Below are 15,146 nucleotides of genomic sequence, written 5' to 3'. Positions count from 1 at the left end.
TTCTCCTTGGGTCATGCTTGAGGTCTGCTTCATCAGCCATTGTGGGCTGCAGACCAAGTCACCTGTCTTTCCTTACAGTTTATAGTGTATGAAGTCCCTGGGCAGGACCTGGAGGTAGACCTGTATGATGAAGATCCCGACAGGGATGACTTCCTGGGCAGGTGAGGAGGAGGGCTGAGCTGGGCCTGGGGGCACTGGGCTGGCCCTTGGGACACAACACCCCTGCTTCCACCTCAGTGACCTGCAATCCTGGCTTGGTTACACTGACACAGTGACTGTGTTAGGCAGCCAGCTTCATTGTTTCATGGTTCTACTGCTAACCTCCTTCCTAGAGGTCTGAGTGCCAGCCCTAAGCTGGGCCATGGGGATACTGAAGACCCCAAGGTCTGTGTACCATGGGCTCTGCTTCCTGCACTCCTAATGATGTAGAAGTCCCCATTTGGAACAGTCGTAGGGGCAAGGCTGGCATGGTGGGCAGGTACCCTGTGCCAAGAGCCCTGGCCACTTGCTCTGGGGAAGAACCCAAACTCAGGGCTGTGGGAGAACTGAAATGGCTAAGCTGGGGCTGGCTGTAGAAACTCCAAATTTATGTCTTTTGGCCCATTAGCCCCACTTCCAGGAATCTCCTGTAAAGTAAAAGCATTATACCTGAAATGCTCTACAATGAGCAAAACTGTGGTGGCAAAACAAAAAAGGCTGGAAACATGAATAGTCCAGAGCCTACCAGCCTCAGAGGACACTGGTTGAAAATGTTTGAATAAATTTGCCATTGCCAAACTACAGGATAGTCTGCCGCTTTTTTTTTTTTTTTTTTAAGATTTTATTTATTTGACAGGCAGAGATCACAAGTAGGCAGAGAGGCAGGCAGATAGAGAGAGAGGTGGAAGCAGGCTCCCTGCTGAGCAGAGAGCCCCATGCTGGGCTCAATCTCAGGACCTTGGGATCATGACCTGAGCCAAAGGCAGAGGCTTTAACCCTGAGCCACCCAGGCGCCCCTATTCTGCAGCTTTAAAAAAATGATGAGTAGAAGGATCTGTGTGTATTGACCTGGACGATGCCAGTATAGGGGTGGGGGAAGCAGTTGGAAGTGACCTGTGCGGTTTGATTCATTTCTGCAGGGAGGACTCTTGAGTACGGGTCTGTGTGAGCAGAGAAGAGCATGGAAGCCACAGAGCAGGCTGTTCACACTGTTCATTCCAGGAGGTTGGGATTGGGAGGCAGAAAAGAGAGTTAACCAAATTTTCACACTGCTGTATTGTTTAGCTTATTTCCATGAACAAGTTATTTTAAAAGCAGAAACAAAGCAAAATGTGAGGGACATGATCTGACAGCCTAAGAAACAGCTTACCACCAGATATTATTTTTCTTTTCATCTTAATGGAAAAAGCTGCAGGTTTTGTATTGTTGCAGATTAGAAGTGTGGCTTGTAGTTGATGTAACTGATTTCAAGTGTGTTCTGAGCTCAAGCACATTTCTAACACCTACACAGTCTCCCCACTGGCTATCGGGATCATCTATTTGGGCTTGGGTTGGGTAGGTGGAGGCACACTGTGAGTGTGGCTGGTACCTCCTCTCACACCCATGCCAACTATACTTACCCCTTGGAGAGCATCTGGAGAGGTGCTGGAGGGGCATTTGTGGTTGTTACAATGACTGTGGAAGGTGCTACTACTGGCATTTAGAGGGCACAGGACAGGGAAGCTAAATTCCTGCAATGCATGGGCAGTTTTGCACAATGAAGAACTGTGCCATTCAAAACACCAATAGTACCATCACAGAAATCCAGGGCCAGTGTGTCCAGTGTCTGGTCATTCTCCTCTGGGGATCGGAGCCAATTGCCTGCCCAGGCAGTAGCCCTGATGATCAGACAGGCCTTCATCTGTTTGAGCTGCAAGTGGTCTCCCATTGGTTCCTTGAGATGGATAAGCTCCTGTCTTGAGGACTGCACTCACATCTGCTTCTTGCCTCCTTGGAGCTGAACTGACTTCCTGTGTATTCCAGCTTGCAGATCTGCCTTGGGGATGTCATGACGAACAGAGTGGTGGATGAGGTAGAGTTGGTGCCTATAACCCCCTCCCTGTGGACATCCTGGTTTCCATCTGTCTATAGGAGGACAGAAGCAATTCTATGACCACCTCTCCAGTCCCTCAAGCCAGAGCCCATCCCCTCTGGGCTGGGTCACCTTTTCCCTAAAGCCACCTAATAAAGGTCCCTGAACTGAACTGCTTGAAGAGGGTCTGTAGCACCTCAGTGGCCCTTTCCCTGAGCTTTCCTCTCCCTTCTCACTCCCCACCTTACAGTGGTTTGTCCTGAATGACACAACCAGTGGGCGGCTGCACCTGCGGCTGGAGTGGCTTTCACTGATTGCCAACCCAGAAGCTCTGATTGAAGTGAGTATGGGGTGTCAGTGCTCCCTAAAGGAAAGGTATGTGGGTGTGGTGGCACGGGGGTGGGACTTTTGGCACAGCCGGTCCATGTGTGAGCTGTGGAAGGGGGTGAGATGAAGCCTCTATATCTCACTCACAGAATCCTCCAGCCAGCCCCTACCTTCTGCTGAACCTGTCCCTTAGCCTCATCTCCACACAGGGCAGCTCCTGATCTCTCAGCAGAGGCTGTCTGCCCAGGGAAGATGGGATCTTTAAAGGATGCTGGTGCTGGTCAGCCCAGTTCATGGGGAAGTCCACCCCTGTGTTTGACTTGAATCTGTCCTGCTGCAGATGTAAACACAGTCTCACGAAAAGCTAGGTTGTGGGGAATTTTAGGGCTTGTCCAGAGTGCAAGTGCTGGCTGGCTTCCTTCTGCCATGAATGGGCTTCTCCAAAGCCAGTCTGTCTCCTGATGCTACAGCACTTACTGAGGGTCTATGTCTGTTTGTAGGACCAAGGTGGCCTTTCAACTGCCATCCTTGTGGTCTTCTTGGAGAGTGCCTGCAACCTGCCGGTGAGTGACGACATGACCAATGTCACACCCTGCCTTGTGCCCATAACTTGAAAATGTCTAAGTGTCATTCATTTATTCTCTTCTTCATAGAGAAACCCTTTTGACTACCTGAATGGTGAATATCGAGCCAAAAAACTCTCCAGGTTCACCAAGGTAAGTGAAAGCAAGTCATGGCTCCTTTTCCCCAGAGTAACCATAGCCTGTCTTCTGGGTGATCATCTGTGCACCCACAGCCTATGGATGACAACAGTGCCATTCATTAAGTCTGCTGTGTGCCAGGCACTGGGCTTTACAACCTGTCCCCCACATTTATTATGCCTGAGTCCCATGATGAGTGTGTCTGTTTTTGCCATTTTACAAGTAGCACCCAGAAGGTTAAGCACCTGAGTCACAAGCCAAAGAGCCAGAACTTGACCATTTCCATAGCCCCAGGGAACAAGAGCCTGTGCCGGAACCAGGCCTAGCTCCCGGGTTCCTGTCATGGACTTGGAACCTCTCCTCCGGTTAGCCCTATCCTGGTCCTTGCACAGCTTTGGCAGCCCAGGGCCCTGGAAGCATCATAGTAGCCTTCTGAAGGGAAGAAGCTGGTTGGCCCCAGGTCCCACTGAAGATCTGGGAGCTGGGAGGTACACTGGGATGGTGTCTCAAGCCAGTGGTGCCACTTCCATTGCTGTGGATTTGCCCCTCACAGAACAAAGTCAGCAGAGACCCTTCTTCCTATGTCAAGCTATCTGTAGGCAAGAAGACACACATGAGCAAGGTAAGACAGCTTGGTGTGTAGCCATGGGACAAAGAACTGGGGGCTCCACGCCTTTTCAAGGAGAGAAGAAAAGATAAGGGAATTAGAGAACTGAATGCTTCGTGGATGCCAGGTTACAGCTGGGGCACTTTGTCTTCAGAACAGCCTCACTAAACAGTTCTATGCTTTAAGAATCTGAGGGTCAGAGATGACTGACTTGCCCAAGGGCACCTGCTAGAAAGCAGCAGAAATCCTGTTGGTCTCCTCTCCTGGAAGTGAGCTCTAATGCTGCTGCTATGCTTTTCAGCTCCTGCAAAACTTGCTGGGAAAGCTCTCCTTGCCTTGAGTCTGGCTGCCCTGTCTCATGCGTCCCCTAAATGGCAGTGTGTCAGGCTCCGACCCCTGGGCAGAGGCTGAGAAGGCTCCCATTGGGTGGCCAGCTGAAAGCAGAGGGTGCCAATATCCTGCTCTGCCCCTCCTGATCCTTCAATGATCTTTCTCTCTTCTGTCCCCAGACTTGTCCCCACAGCAAGGACCCAGTGTGGAGCCAGGTGTTTTCCTTCTTTGTGTCCAACGTGGCAGCTGAGGAGCTGCATCTGAAGGTTTGAAAGCTGGGCTCTTGGAACAAAGCTAATCAGTATCTAAGCCACGAGGGTGGGGAGCTTGATAATGCACCTTGAACAGGTTCTACCAGCAGTAAAGTCAGCCCCTTTTCTGTGGGAGAGGGTGCAGAGGTCCCTCATCTTCACGAGCCTGGTGCCTAAGGACTGTGGGTAAGAGCTTGGAAGGACAAACCCTCAAGTCCCTTGGCTCTCCCTGCAAGAATCTTTCCAGTTGTTACCCAGCACCTAGAGTGCCCTAGGTTGGGATCCTCCCAGGATCTTAGTGATGATGTACTTCTTTAAACAATAATTTAGCCTTCACAAAAGATCTGTGGAAAAGTTTCTTTATTTTACACATAAGCAAACAGAGGTACAAACAGTGACTTAGTCAAGAAATCTTAACAAAAAGGCAGATCTGGGATCTTTTCAGGCCCTTATCCCATCAGTCCCTAAAGCCCCTGAGGCCCTGGGCATTTGCCTCATAGAGATCCAGCTGCCAGGTTTTCAGAACAGGACCAGAGGCCAATAGAAGCACAGTACTCGCTTACTGAAGTGAACGTGGACTTGAATGGGGCCCAGAGAGTGGTGGTGGTGGGTGTGGGTCTTGGTTCTCCTGTTTTGTGACTGGCCCACTGCCCAGGTTCTTGATGATGACCAAGAGTATGCTCTGGGAGTGCTGGAGATCCCCCTGTGCCAGATTCTACCCTATACAGACCTCACCCTCGAGCAGCGCTTTCAGTTGGACCACTCAGGCCTGGACAGCCTCATCTCCATGAGGCTGGTGCTTCGGGTAACTATCTCCTCTTGCTCCCCATGTTCCATGGCTCTGGCCATGGCATGGACAAGGCAGACTATCTCAGAACTAAGTACCTGCTCTTTGCTGAAAAGCTAGGAAATAGAACTATATTTTTCATCAACTTTGGAATATTGTCAGCCATTATCTCTTCAGATATTGGCTCTCCATTCTTTTAATCTTTAATTCTAGAACTCCTGCACTGGACCTTCTTCCCATCTCTTCTGTCTCCACCTGACCTTACTGTCTCTTGGTGCTACATTCTGATTTTCTCAGATCTGTCTTCTAGACCACAAATTCTTTTAACTATTCATGGTTTTTATTTCAAAGACTATTTTTTATTTCTATCTTTTCCAAATTCATTGTCTTTTTTCACTGTATTTTATTATCATGTTTATTATCATGTTTATATTCTGTCTTTAACCATCTGAAAATATCTAGGCTATAATGTATACCTATAATGTGAGTTCTATTATCTGAAGATCTTGAGAGTTGAAATTTTGACATTTGTTGTATCTGTTGATGCTTTTTCAGGGTGACTCATTTCTATGTTTGGTGACTTAGGTTGCAAACATATGTTGTATTCTTTTGTGACCTAGATTGAGTTTGCTTGCTTCCAAGGAGATTCTGTTTTGCTATAACCATGTACCTTGAGAGCCTTACAAACTAGGGTCCACTCTTACGTTAATTTTTAAATTTTTAGGTTTCATGATTCCACAGGTATGACTATGAACCAAAAATTCATATAAGACAGTCCTATAAGGTACCATATCCTCAGGAAAGTCTTCAGTACGCCCAGCAGAGTACAAGCAAGATGGACATAGTTCTTTGCAGTCTTTCCTTGAGCAGGGTGGAAATGTTTATCCTAGACTACTTTTTTCCCTAAAGAGACCCCACCTTCGTGGTTCCTACTTCAACTCAGCCTCACATTGACCTGAGGCCTCTTCTCCCCACCCCTTGGATTATTCAAGGTTGATAAATGACCCTAGGAAAGCTTAGTCTTTTTCAGTAACCCTAGGGGTTTTCCTTACTTTCTTATAAATTTGGCTATGCATTAAAAAAAAAAAAAAAAAAAACGAAAAAACATTTTATTTGACAGCCAGAGACGGAACACAAGCAGGGAGAGTAGGAGAGGGAGAAGCAGGCTTTCTGCCGATCAGGGAGCCCCATGTGGGCCTCAATCCCAGGATCCTGGGATCATGACCCGAGCAGAAGACAGCCGCTTAATGACTGAACCACCCAAGTGCCCCTTGGCTGTGCATTTAAAAAGGATGTTTGTTTCATTTTATTAGTCATTCCTACTGAGGCTTTTCAGAATAGAATATTTTGACCATTATAGTGTTAGAAATGTAAGTTCCTAGAAATGGTCTTGATGACTGAGGAGGAAGGAGAAACACAATGGCTGAGGTTTGAAACTTTGTAGGAGCACAGGGATATGTGTGGACAGGAAACACATTTTAGGGAAAACAATGGTGAATAGGGTGACAGAAGGCAGGGTGTGATATCTGTGAAGGTGAAGGAGGTGTAGATTCTGAGAGTCCTTTGCAGAGAGGGACAGTACATGCTCTAAGAATGAGCCAGGTCTCTGCCAGCCAGTGAGTGGGGGCAGGACTGAGTGCTCATGAAGACTCACTATTGAGGCAGGAATAAGGGAAAAAGAGAAAAAAATGGTTATAGGGACCCAGGGGCAGAGAGAGGTTAAGGAAGATATGGGCGGGGTAGGGGGGGAGAAATCCACTGTGTTGGGTAGTCAGAAGGGACCGCTTCCCAGAAATTAACATGAGAGCAGAGGAGGAGAAAGTGGATGTGGGGGGCCCAGCCCATAATCCTGTCATCTGCTTGCAGTTCCTGCGTGTGGAAGAACGAGAGATGGGGAGCCCATACACAGGACCTGAAGCCTTAAAGAAAGGTCCTCTGTTCATTAAGAAGGTGGACACCAACCAGGAATCTAAAGCCCCATCCCAGGGAGAATGCCCTGCAAATTTGCCATGCCCCCCAGATCCTGCTTCTGATACCAAAGAAACCTCCAAGAGCTCCATGTCAGCCACCAGTGCCACTATTGTTACCACTGAGCCCATGCCCCAAGAGACAGGCTCAGAGCCCAAAGGCAAGGACCATGCCAAAGGGTTCTGTGAGTCCTTCGGGAAGAAGAAGAGTTCGGGCACCATCTTCCTGACTGTCCCAGGCTCCCACTCTCCAGGGCCCATCAAGTCACCCAGACCTCTGAAATGCCCTGCCTCCCCACTCGCATGGCCGCCCAAGAGGGTGGCTCCCAGCATGTCCTCGCTCAACTCCTTGGCCTCCTCCTGCTTTGACCTGACAGATATCAGCTTCAACATTGAGTATGCACCTCTCTGCTTCATATTGTCTAAAACGACCTGTGTGAAAAATACATTCCTGAATGGAGTAGATACAAACTCACGTTTCTCTGCAAGTTCTGATCTTTTACAAAGTGGCTTCATGAGAGGCAGCATGGAATATGCTAGAAACCCAGGGCAAGGGGGAGAGCGAGCAAGTGCATTCCCACTGTAAAACAGGTGCTGGGCTTTGGTTGTTATGGTTCCTTACCACAGAAACACTTCCTACATTCCCAAGTGTAGGATGCTATGGAAAACTTAGAATGTGGAAATAGATCCTCAATGGCTGCCATTTATTGTTAACTACGAACTTAGCATGCTATTTAATTCCATCTTTACAATTACCCTACGAGATAGAAGTTAATATCATAAAGGTTAAATAACCAACAGTCTCACAGGAAATCATGGTATAAAAGCAAATCCCACTCCTGGGTTCATGTTCTTCCTACTGTGAAATAGGACAGTCACATGTGAATGGATAGAACTGACTTACGCCTGAAAGGAACCTCACTGAATTATTAACCCACATGGCTCTATGCTCCTAAAGCAGGACATGCTTCTGTCTCAGGGGCTGGGGGAGAGGCCAACACCTTTAATGGCAACAGAAGTTAACAAACCTTTCTTTACAGAGGTGGGGATCTCAGGCAGTGGAGGCTGGGTGAGATTCAGCTCACTGTGCGTTATGTGTGTCTGCGGCGCTGCCTCAGTGTGCTCATCAATGGCTGCAGGTAATGGGGTGCTGGGGCAGGGCAACGGCCTCAGGTGAATGAAAGGGTGGAGATGCTTAAAGTTATAGTGGGGGTGGGCATCCTTGAGGAAGACAAGTAATACATGAGGAAGAAGTGAGGTTTGAAGGCTGCAAGCCGTGAATGACAAGGTCTTCAGTGATGCTGATGGGCAGGCTCCAGAGCCACGGACTTTGTTTAAATATAACTGCTGCAAAAACCGTCTGGGGTGACTTGGAGCCAGTACCTTTTCTCAAGTGTGAATCTCCAATTTCCTTTAGAAGGGAAGTACTTGCTCTACTCCTGACTTTAAAAAACACGTGTTTTCAAAATCCTGCTTCCGTTGTTTTATCCTCCAATTCTGCAGACTTTTGTTTTTTGGTCATCAACAGGGCATTTTTATCCACAAGCCATAGTACAGCCTCTCCAATGGAGTCCTTTCAGGGTTTGAAAACTTACTTTCTAATGTCTTTGAAACCAAATCAGAAACCTGACACCCTGTACCAGCAGTGGAGCTGATCCCTATGTCCGTGTCTACTTGTTACCAGAAAGGAGGTGGGCAAGTCGTAAGAAGACCTCAGTAAAACGGAAGACCCTGGAGCCCCTGTTTGATGAGACGTAAGTGAACCAAGCTCCCCTGCCTATGGAGTGTCTTCTTATCCCTTCAAATATTTGCTGAGTGCCTGGCAAACCTGCCAGACGCTGTGAAGGGCTAGATCTGTGGGCCTCAGAATAACATGTTCTACGCCTTCATGAAATTTCTATACATTAATGGGAGAAAAGGACTGCCAAGGCATTTTAGCAAAACAACTACCAACTTTTCTTGCTCATAGAGGCTAAAATGTTCCTGATTATGAACTGTTCCACACTTTTTCTCTTTAAATGAAGCCTCTTTAGTGGTAAAAGTATTTAAATCTGGCCAAATATGTTTTCTTTAACTCTGTTTTAAAGTAGCAGTTAAAAACAAAACATATCTTAAAAACATATCTTAAACCCAGAGACCTAAAATTTCCTCTAAAGCTCCAAGCTCTGGAAGCTCTGTCTTCCCTTCTGCAACAAAGCATAGGCAGCAAGTTGAAACAGATGTCCTTCCTGACTTGTCCACCCAGTGTCCTTAGGTGCATGACTGATAGAGTCTAATCGCATTTCTTGCTTTTGATGGGTCACGTATGGCAAGTTTTATGTGAAATATTCTGTACCTTGAGGTCAACTTGAAGTCAAGAAGTCAAAATCTCATTATTGCTTCCTTCTGCTTCAGAATCCTAACAAAAGACATCTGGGGAGATAATACACCTGTTAATTTTTATTTCCTCTTATCAGTAATTACTCATTTTAAAAGAGCTGCATTGGATGCTCTTTGGGCCTTGTCTAAGAACTAAAACATTCCCTTTAAGAGCTTCACTTGGAGTTGATATCAAGAAAGGGTTTGGGAGAGAGAGAATCTATTATTTATTGAACACCTTATGCCAGGCACCATCCTATATTCTAGAGCCACACAAGTAAAAGACTTTGCACTCAAAGAGAGCTATGACACAATTATAAAAGGATTTCACAATTGCTATGTGACAACACAAGAGGGAGAAGTTTGACATTTGGCTTTTGTGACAAACAAACCTGATCTGTTAGTAAATTTCCCTCAATATTGTAACAATAAGATATGGCCAGATTATCTGGAGGGCAGACTTGGCAACCTCCACCCTAACAGTAAACCTAGAAGTAAGGAGCCTGGACATCTCTTGTGAGTGCATGACCCATACTAAGACACATTATAATTAAAATGTCAAAAGTTAATGGTAAAGGGAGAATCTTAAAAACAACAAGAGAAAAACTTGTTACACATAAGGGAACCCCTTTAGATAACAAGAAGATTTTTCAGCAGAAACTTTGCAGGCCAGAAGGGAGTGGCCCAATATAGTCAAAGTGCCCAAAGAAAAAACTCCCAACCAAGAATACTCTACCTGGCAAAGCTGTCATTAAGAATTGGAGAGACAAAAGTTATTATCACTGGACTGCCCTTAAGGGACTTTGTAAGCAGAAAAGAAAAACTGCTAATTAGTAACAAGAACACATATAAAGGTATAAATCTCACTGGTAAAGGCAAATATATAGTAAAGGTAGTGGATTAATCACGTATAAAGCCAGTATGAAGGTTAAAAAACAAAAGTACTAAAAATAACTACCACTATAGTGATATAGGGATATAATAAGCTATAAAATGTGGCAGGGCTAGGTAGAAGCTTTAGAATCTTTTAAAAAAATATTTATTATTTTCAAAAGATTTTATTTATTTGACAGAGATCACAAGTAGGCAGAGGCAAGCAGAGAAAGGGGGAAAGCAGGCTCCCTGCTGAGCAGAGAGTCCAATGTGGGGCTCGATTCCAGGACCCTGAGATCATGACCTGAGCCGAAGGCAGAGGCTTAAACCACTTAGCCACCCAGGCGCCCCTAGAATCCTTTCACACTTAAGATATTATCAACTTAAAGAAGAGCATTCTATGTAAGCCTCAGTGTAACCACAAAGCAGTAACCTACAGTAGGTACACAAAACGTAAAAAGAAAGTAATCTAAGCGTACCACTAAAGAAAGTCCTAAAACTACAATGGAAGAGATTAAAAGAAGGAATAGAAAGGGACTACAAAACTGCCAGAAAAGCACAAAATGGCATTGAGTACTATTAATATAAACTATCAATAGTTACTTTAAATATAAAACTCTCCAATCTAAAGACACAGAGTGGCTGAAAGGATAAAAAAACAAGACCCATCTATGTGCAGTCTGTAAGATACTCATTTCACACACAAACTAATAGTAAAGGGATGGGAAAAGATATTCTAATGAAATAGAAACTAAAAGAAAACTGGGGTAGCTATACTTCTCTCAGACAAAATAGACTAGAAAACAAACACTGTAGGGGTGCCTGGGTGGCTCAGTCGCTAAGCATCTGCCTTCAGCCCAGGTCATGATCCCAGGATCCTGGGATTGAGCCCTGCATCAGGCTCTCTGTGTGGCAGGAAGCCTGCTTCTCCCCCTCCCACTCCCTCTGCTTGTGTTCCCTCTCTCACAAATAAATAAATAATAATCTTAAAAAAAAGAAAAAAACAAACACTATAATAAGAGATGAAACAGGCATTACATAATGATAAAGAAGTCAATCCCATAAGAGGATCTAACATTTACAGATATTTATGCATCCAACGTAGGAGCAGCTAAATACATAAATATTAATAGACCGAAAGGAAGAGATAGCAATACAATACTAGTAGGGGACTTTAATACCCCACTTATATCAATGGTAGATCATCCAGACAGTCAATAAGGACATAGCAGCCTTATATGACATTTTAGAGCACTGGGATTTAACAAATAGATACAGAATATTTCATCCATTCCTACAGAATATATGTTCTTTCCAAGTGTACATGGGACAATCTCTAAGATCATATGTAGGTCACAAATTAGTTTTCTTAAATTTATTAAGACTTGTAATTTTTATCAAGCATATTCTCTGACCACAAAGGTATAAAACTAGAAATGACAAACAATAAATAAACCAGAAAATTCACAGTTTGTTACAATTAAACCCCATGCTATTGAAAACCGACAGGTCAAAGAAGAAATAAAAAATATCTTCAGACAAATGGAAAATACAACTTGCCAAATTTGTGGAATGCAGCAAAAGAAGTTCTAAGAGGAAAGTTCATAGTAATAAATGCCTACATCAGTAAACAATAAAAATCTCAAACAACCTCCATTTATATCTCAAGGAACTATAAAGAATGAAGAAGCCCAAATTTAGCAGAAGAAAGGAAATAAAAATCAGAACAGAAATAAACTATAGAAATAGAGACCAAGGGACGCCTGGGTGGCTCAGTTGGTTAAGCAGCTGCCTTTGGCTCAGGTCATGATCCCAGCGTCCTGCGATCGAGTCCCACATCGGGGCCCTTGCTTGGCGGGGAGCCTGCTTCTCCCTCTGCCTCTGCTGCCACTCCGCCTGCCTGTGCTCGCTCACTCACTCTCTCTCTGGCAAATAAATAAATAAAATCTTAAAAAAAAAAAAGAAAAAGAAAAAAGAAATGGAGACCAAGAAAATAGAAAAGATTAATGAAACTAAAATTTGGTTCTCTGGAAAGATAAAACTTTCTTTAGTTTTCCATCATTAAGACTCATCAAGAAAAAACACAAAATCAGAAATGAGACATAACTAATACCACAGGAGTCTAAAGTATCATGAGACCACTCTGAACAAAATTATATGCTAACAAGTTTGACAAGCTAGAAGAAATGGGTAAATTCTTAGAAACATACAACCAAGACTGAATAATGAATAGAAAACCTGAACAGACCAATTCGTAATAAGGAGACTGAATCAGTAATCAAAAATCTCCAAACAGAGGCACCTGGGTGGCTTAGTCGTTAAGTGTCTGCCTTTAGCTCAGATCATGATCCCAGGGTCCTGAGATCAAGCCCTGCATCAGGCTCACCACTCCCAGGAAGGCTGCTTCTCACTCTCCCATTCCCCCTGCTTGTGTTCCTTCTCTTGCTGTGTCTTTCTCTGTCAAATAAATAAATAAAATCTTTAAAAAAATAAAAATCTCCCAACAAACAAAAGTCCAGGACCCAGTGGCTTCACTGGTGAATTCTACCAAACACTCAAACAAAACCAATCCTTTTCAAATTCTTCAAAAACAAACAAAAACAACAGCAGCAACAAAAAACAAATTAAAAAACAGAAGAGAGAACACTTCCAAACTCATTTCACAAGGCATTATCCTGATATCAAAACCAAACAAGGATATAAGAAAAAATTACCCTCTATGAACATAGATGCAAAAATCTTCAACAAAATATTAGAAAGCTGAATTCTATAATAAAAGGATCATACATCATGATCAAGTGGGGATCCCAGGATGCAAGGATGATTCAGTATCCATCTGCAAGTCACTATAAAACATCAAATTAACAAATCATATGTTCATCTCAATGGATGCAGATAAAACATCTGACAAAATTCTACATCCATTTATGATAAAACTGTCAACAAACTGGGTATAGGGGGAACATATGTTGACATAATAAAGGCCACAGGGGACAAGTCCACAATTAACATAATAATCTGGGGTGAAAACCTGAAAGCTTTTCCTCTAAGATCAGAAACAAGACAAGGATGCCTATTCTTGCCAGCTTTTTGGTTTTGGAAGTCCTTGTCAGAGCATATAAGCAAGAAAAACAAAAGGCATCCAGATTGAAAAGGAAAAAGTAAAAGTATCACTGTTCACAGATAACATGGCATTATAGAAAACCCTAAAGATTCCACCAAAAAACCATTAGAACTAATCAACAAATTCAGTAAAGCTGCAAGATATAAAATATATAAAAATCTGTTGTATTCTAAACACTAAAAATGAATTATCAGAGAAATTAGAATACAATTTCATTTATAGTTGCATCAAAAAGAATACCTACATATAAATTTAACAAAGGAGATGAAAGATCTGTACATTGAAAGCTGTAAGACACTAGTGAAAAAAACTGAAGACAACACAAATAAATGGAAGGATAGTTACTGCTCATAGAATGGAAGAATTAATATTAAAATGTCCATACTACCCAAAGCAATCTACAGACTTAATGTAATCTCTTTCAAAATTCCAATGGCATTTTTCACAGAACAAATCCTAAAATTGGTGTGGAACAACAAAAACCCCAAAGTAATCTTGAGAAAAAAGCTCAAGGAATTACACTACTTGATATAAAACTCTGTTAAAAAGCTATAGCAATCAAAGCAGTACGGTTTTGGCATAAAAACAGACACAAAGATCAATGGAAGAAAACAGCTTAGAAATAAACTGGCACATACATGGTCAATTAATTTTTGACAACAGTCAATTAATATGACAACTTATACAATGGGGAAAGGACTGTTTCTTCAATAAATGGTGCTGGGAAAACTGAACAGCCACATTTAAATGAGTGAATGAAACTGGACCACAATCTAACATTATACACAAAAAATAAACTCAATATGGATTAAAAACTTGAATGTAAGATCAGACCATAAAACCCCTAAAAGAAGATATAGACAATAAGCTCCTTGACACTGAACTTGATGATTTTTTTAACTTTAACAAAAGCAAAAATAAGTGAAACTACCTCAAACTAAAAAGTTTCTGCACAGGCAAAGAAAACTTAATAAAATGAAGAAGCATCCTACTGAATGGGAGAAAATATCTGCAAACCATTTATCTGGTAAGGGGTTAATATTCAAAATATCCAAAGAACTTACACAATTCAAAAGCAAAAAAAAAAATCTGATTCATGGTTCGATCCCGGGTTTCGGCACCAAAAAAAAAAAAAATCTGATTTAAAGACAGAGAACTGAACAGACATGTTTCCAAAGACATACAGATGGCCAATAGATACATGAAAAGGTGCTCAATCTCACTAATCATCAGAGAAATGCAAATCAAAACCACAGTGATCTATCACCTCATATCTATTAGAATGACTATTACCAAGTGTTGGTGAAAATGTGGAGACAGAGAACCTTGTGCACTGATCGTGGGAATGTAAATTGGTACAGGCACTATGGAAAACCGTGTGGAGATGCATCCAAAAATTAAAAATAGAACTATCATATGATCCACTAATTCCACTTCTGGATATTTATCCAAAGAAAATGAAAACACTAATTCAAAAGCACATACATACTCCCATGCTTGCTGTGACAGTATTTACAACAGCCAAGACATGGAAGCTGCTTAAGTGTCCACTGATGGATGAATGGATAAAGAAAATGTGGCATATACACAGTGGAATATTTGGCCTTAAAAAATCTTGCCATTTGCAGAAACACAGATGGACCTTTAGGGTATTATACTAAGTGAAATAAGTCAGACAGAAAAAAAATTCTTACTGTATGATCTCACTTGTATGTGGAAATCTAAAAGAAACAACCCATAAAAGAGCAAACAAAAGATGCCAAGCTCCTGA

The 15,146-nt window shown here is 42.9% G+C and overlaps 1 protein-coding gene across 10 annotated transcripts in view; it reads left to right on the top strand.

Moving 5' to 3' along the window:
* Positions 1-15,146, top strand: part of ESYT3 (extended synaptotagmin 3) — a 73,031-nt gene that overhangs the window by 55,811 nt on the left and 2,074 nt on the right. For 6 of the 10 annotated variants that reach the window (XM_082690465.1, XM_082690464.1, XM_082690466.1 and 3 more), the window contains 11 exons: positions 79-161; positions 2,002-2,050; positions 2,301-2,390; positions 2,878-2,940; positions 3,031-3,093; positions 3,632-3,700; positions 4,195-4,281; positions 4,922-5,071; positions 6,920-7,416; positions 8,061-8,159; positions 8,643-8,774. In XM_082690465.1, the coding sequence (XP_082546591.1) occupies positions 79-161; positions 2,002-2,050; positions 2,301-2,390; positions 2,878-2,940; positions 3,031-3,093; positions 3,632-3,700; positions 4,195-4,281; positions 4,922-5,071; positions 6,920-7,416; positions 8,061-8,159; positions 8,643-8,774 (1,382 nt within the window). Of the gene's footprint in view, positions 1-78; positions 162-2,001; positions 2,051-2,300; positions 2,391-2,877; positions 2,941-3,030; positions 3,094-3,631; positions 3,701-4,194; positions 4,282-4,921; positions 5,072-6,919; positions 7,612-8,060; positions 8,160-8,642; positions 8,775-11,760; positions 11,973-15,146 lie in introns of those variants that run through there. The other 4 variants (XM_082690461.1, XR_014300521.1, XM_082690460.1 and 1 more) reach the window with 4 other exon arrangements.

Source organism: Mustela nivalis, assembly GCF_964662115.1.
Source record: "Mustela nivalis genome assembly, chromosome: 1".
Classification (NCBI taxonomy): domain Eukaryota; kingdom Metazoa; phylum Chordata; class Mammalia; order Carnivora; family Mustelidae; genus Mustela; species Mustela nivalis.
Note: the sequence above shows the minus strand (reverse complement) of the source record. Positions and strands in the feature narration are given on the sequence as shown.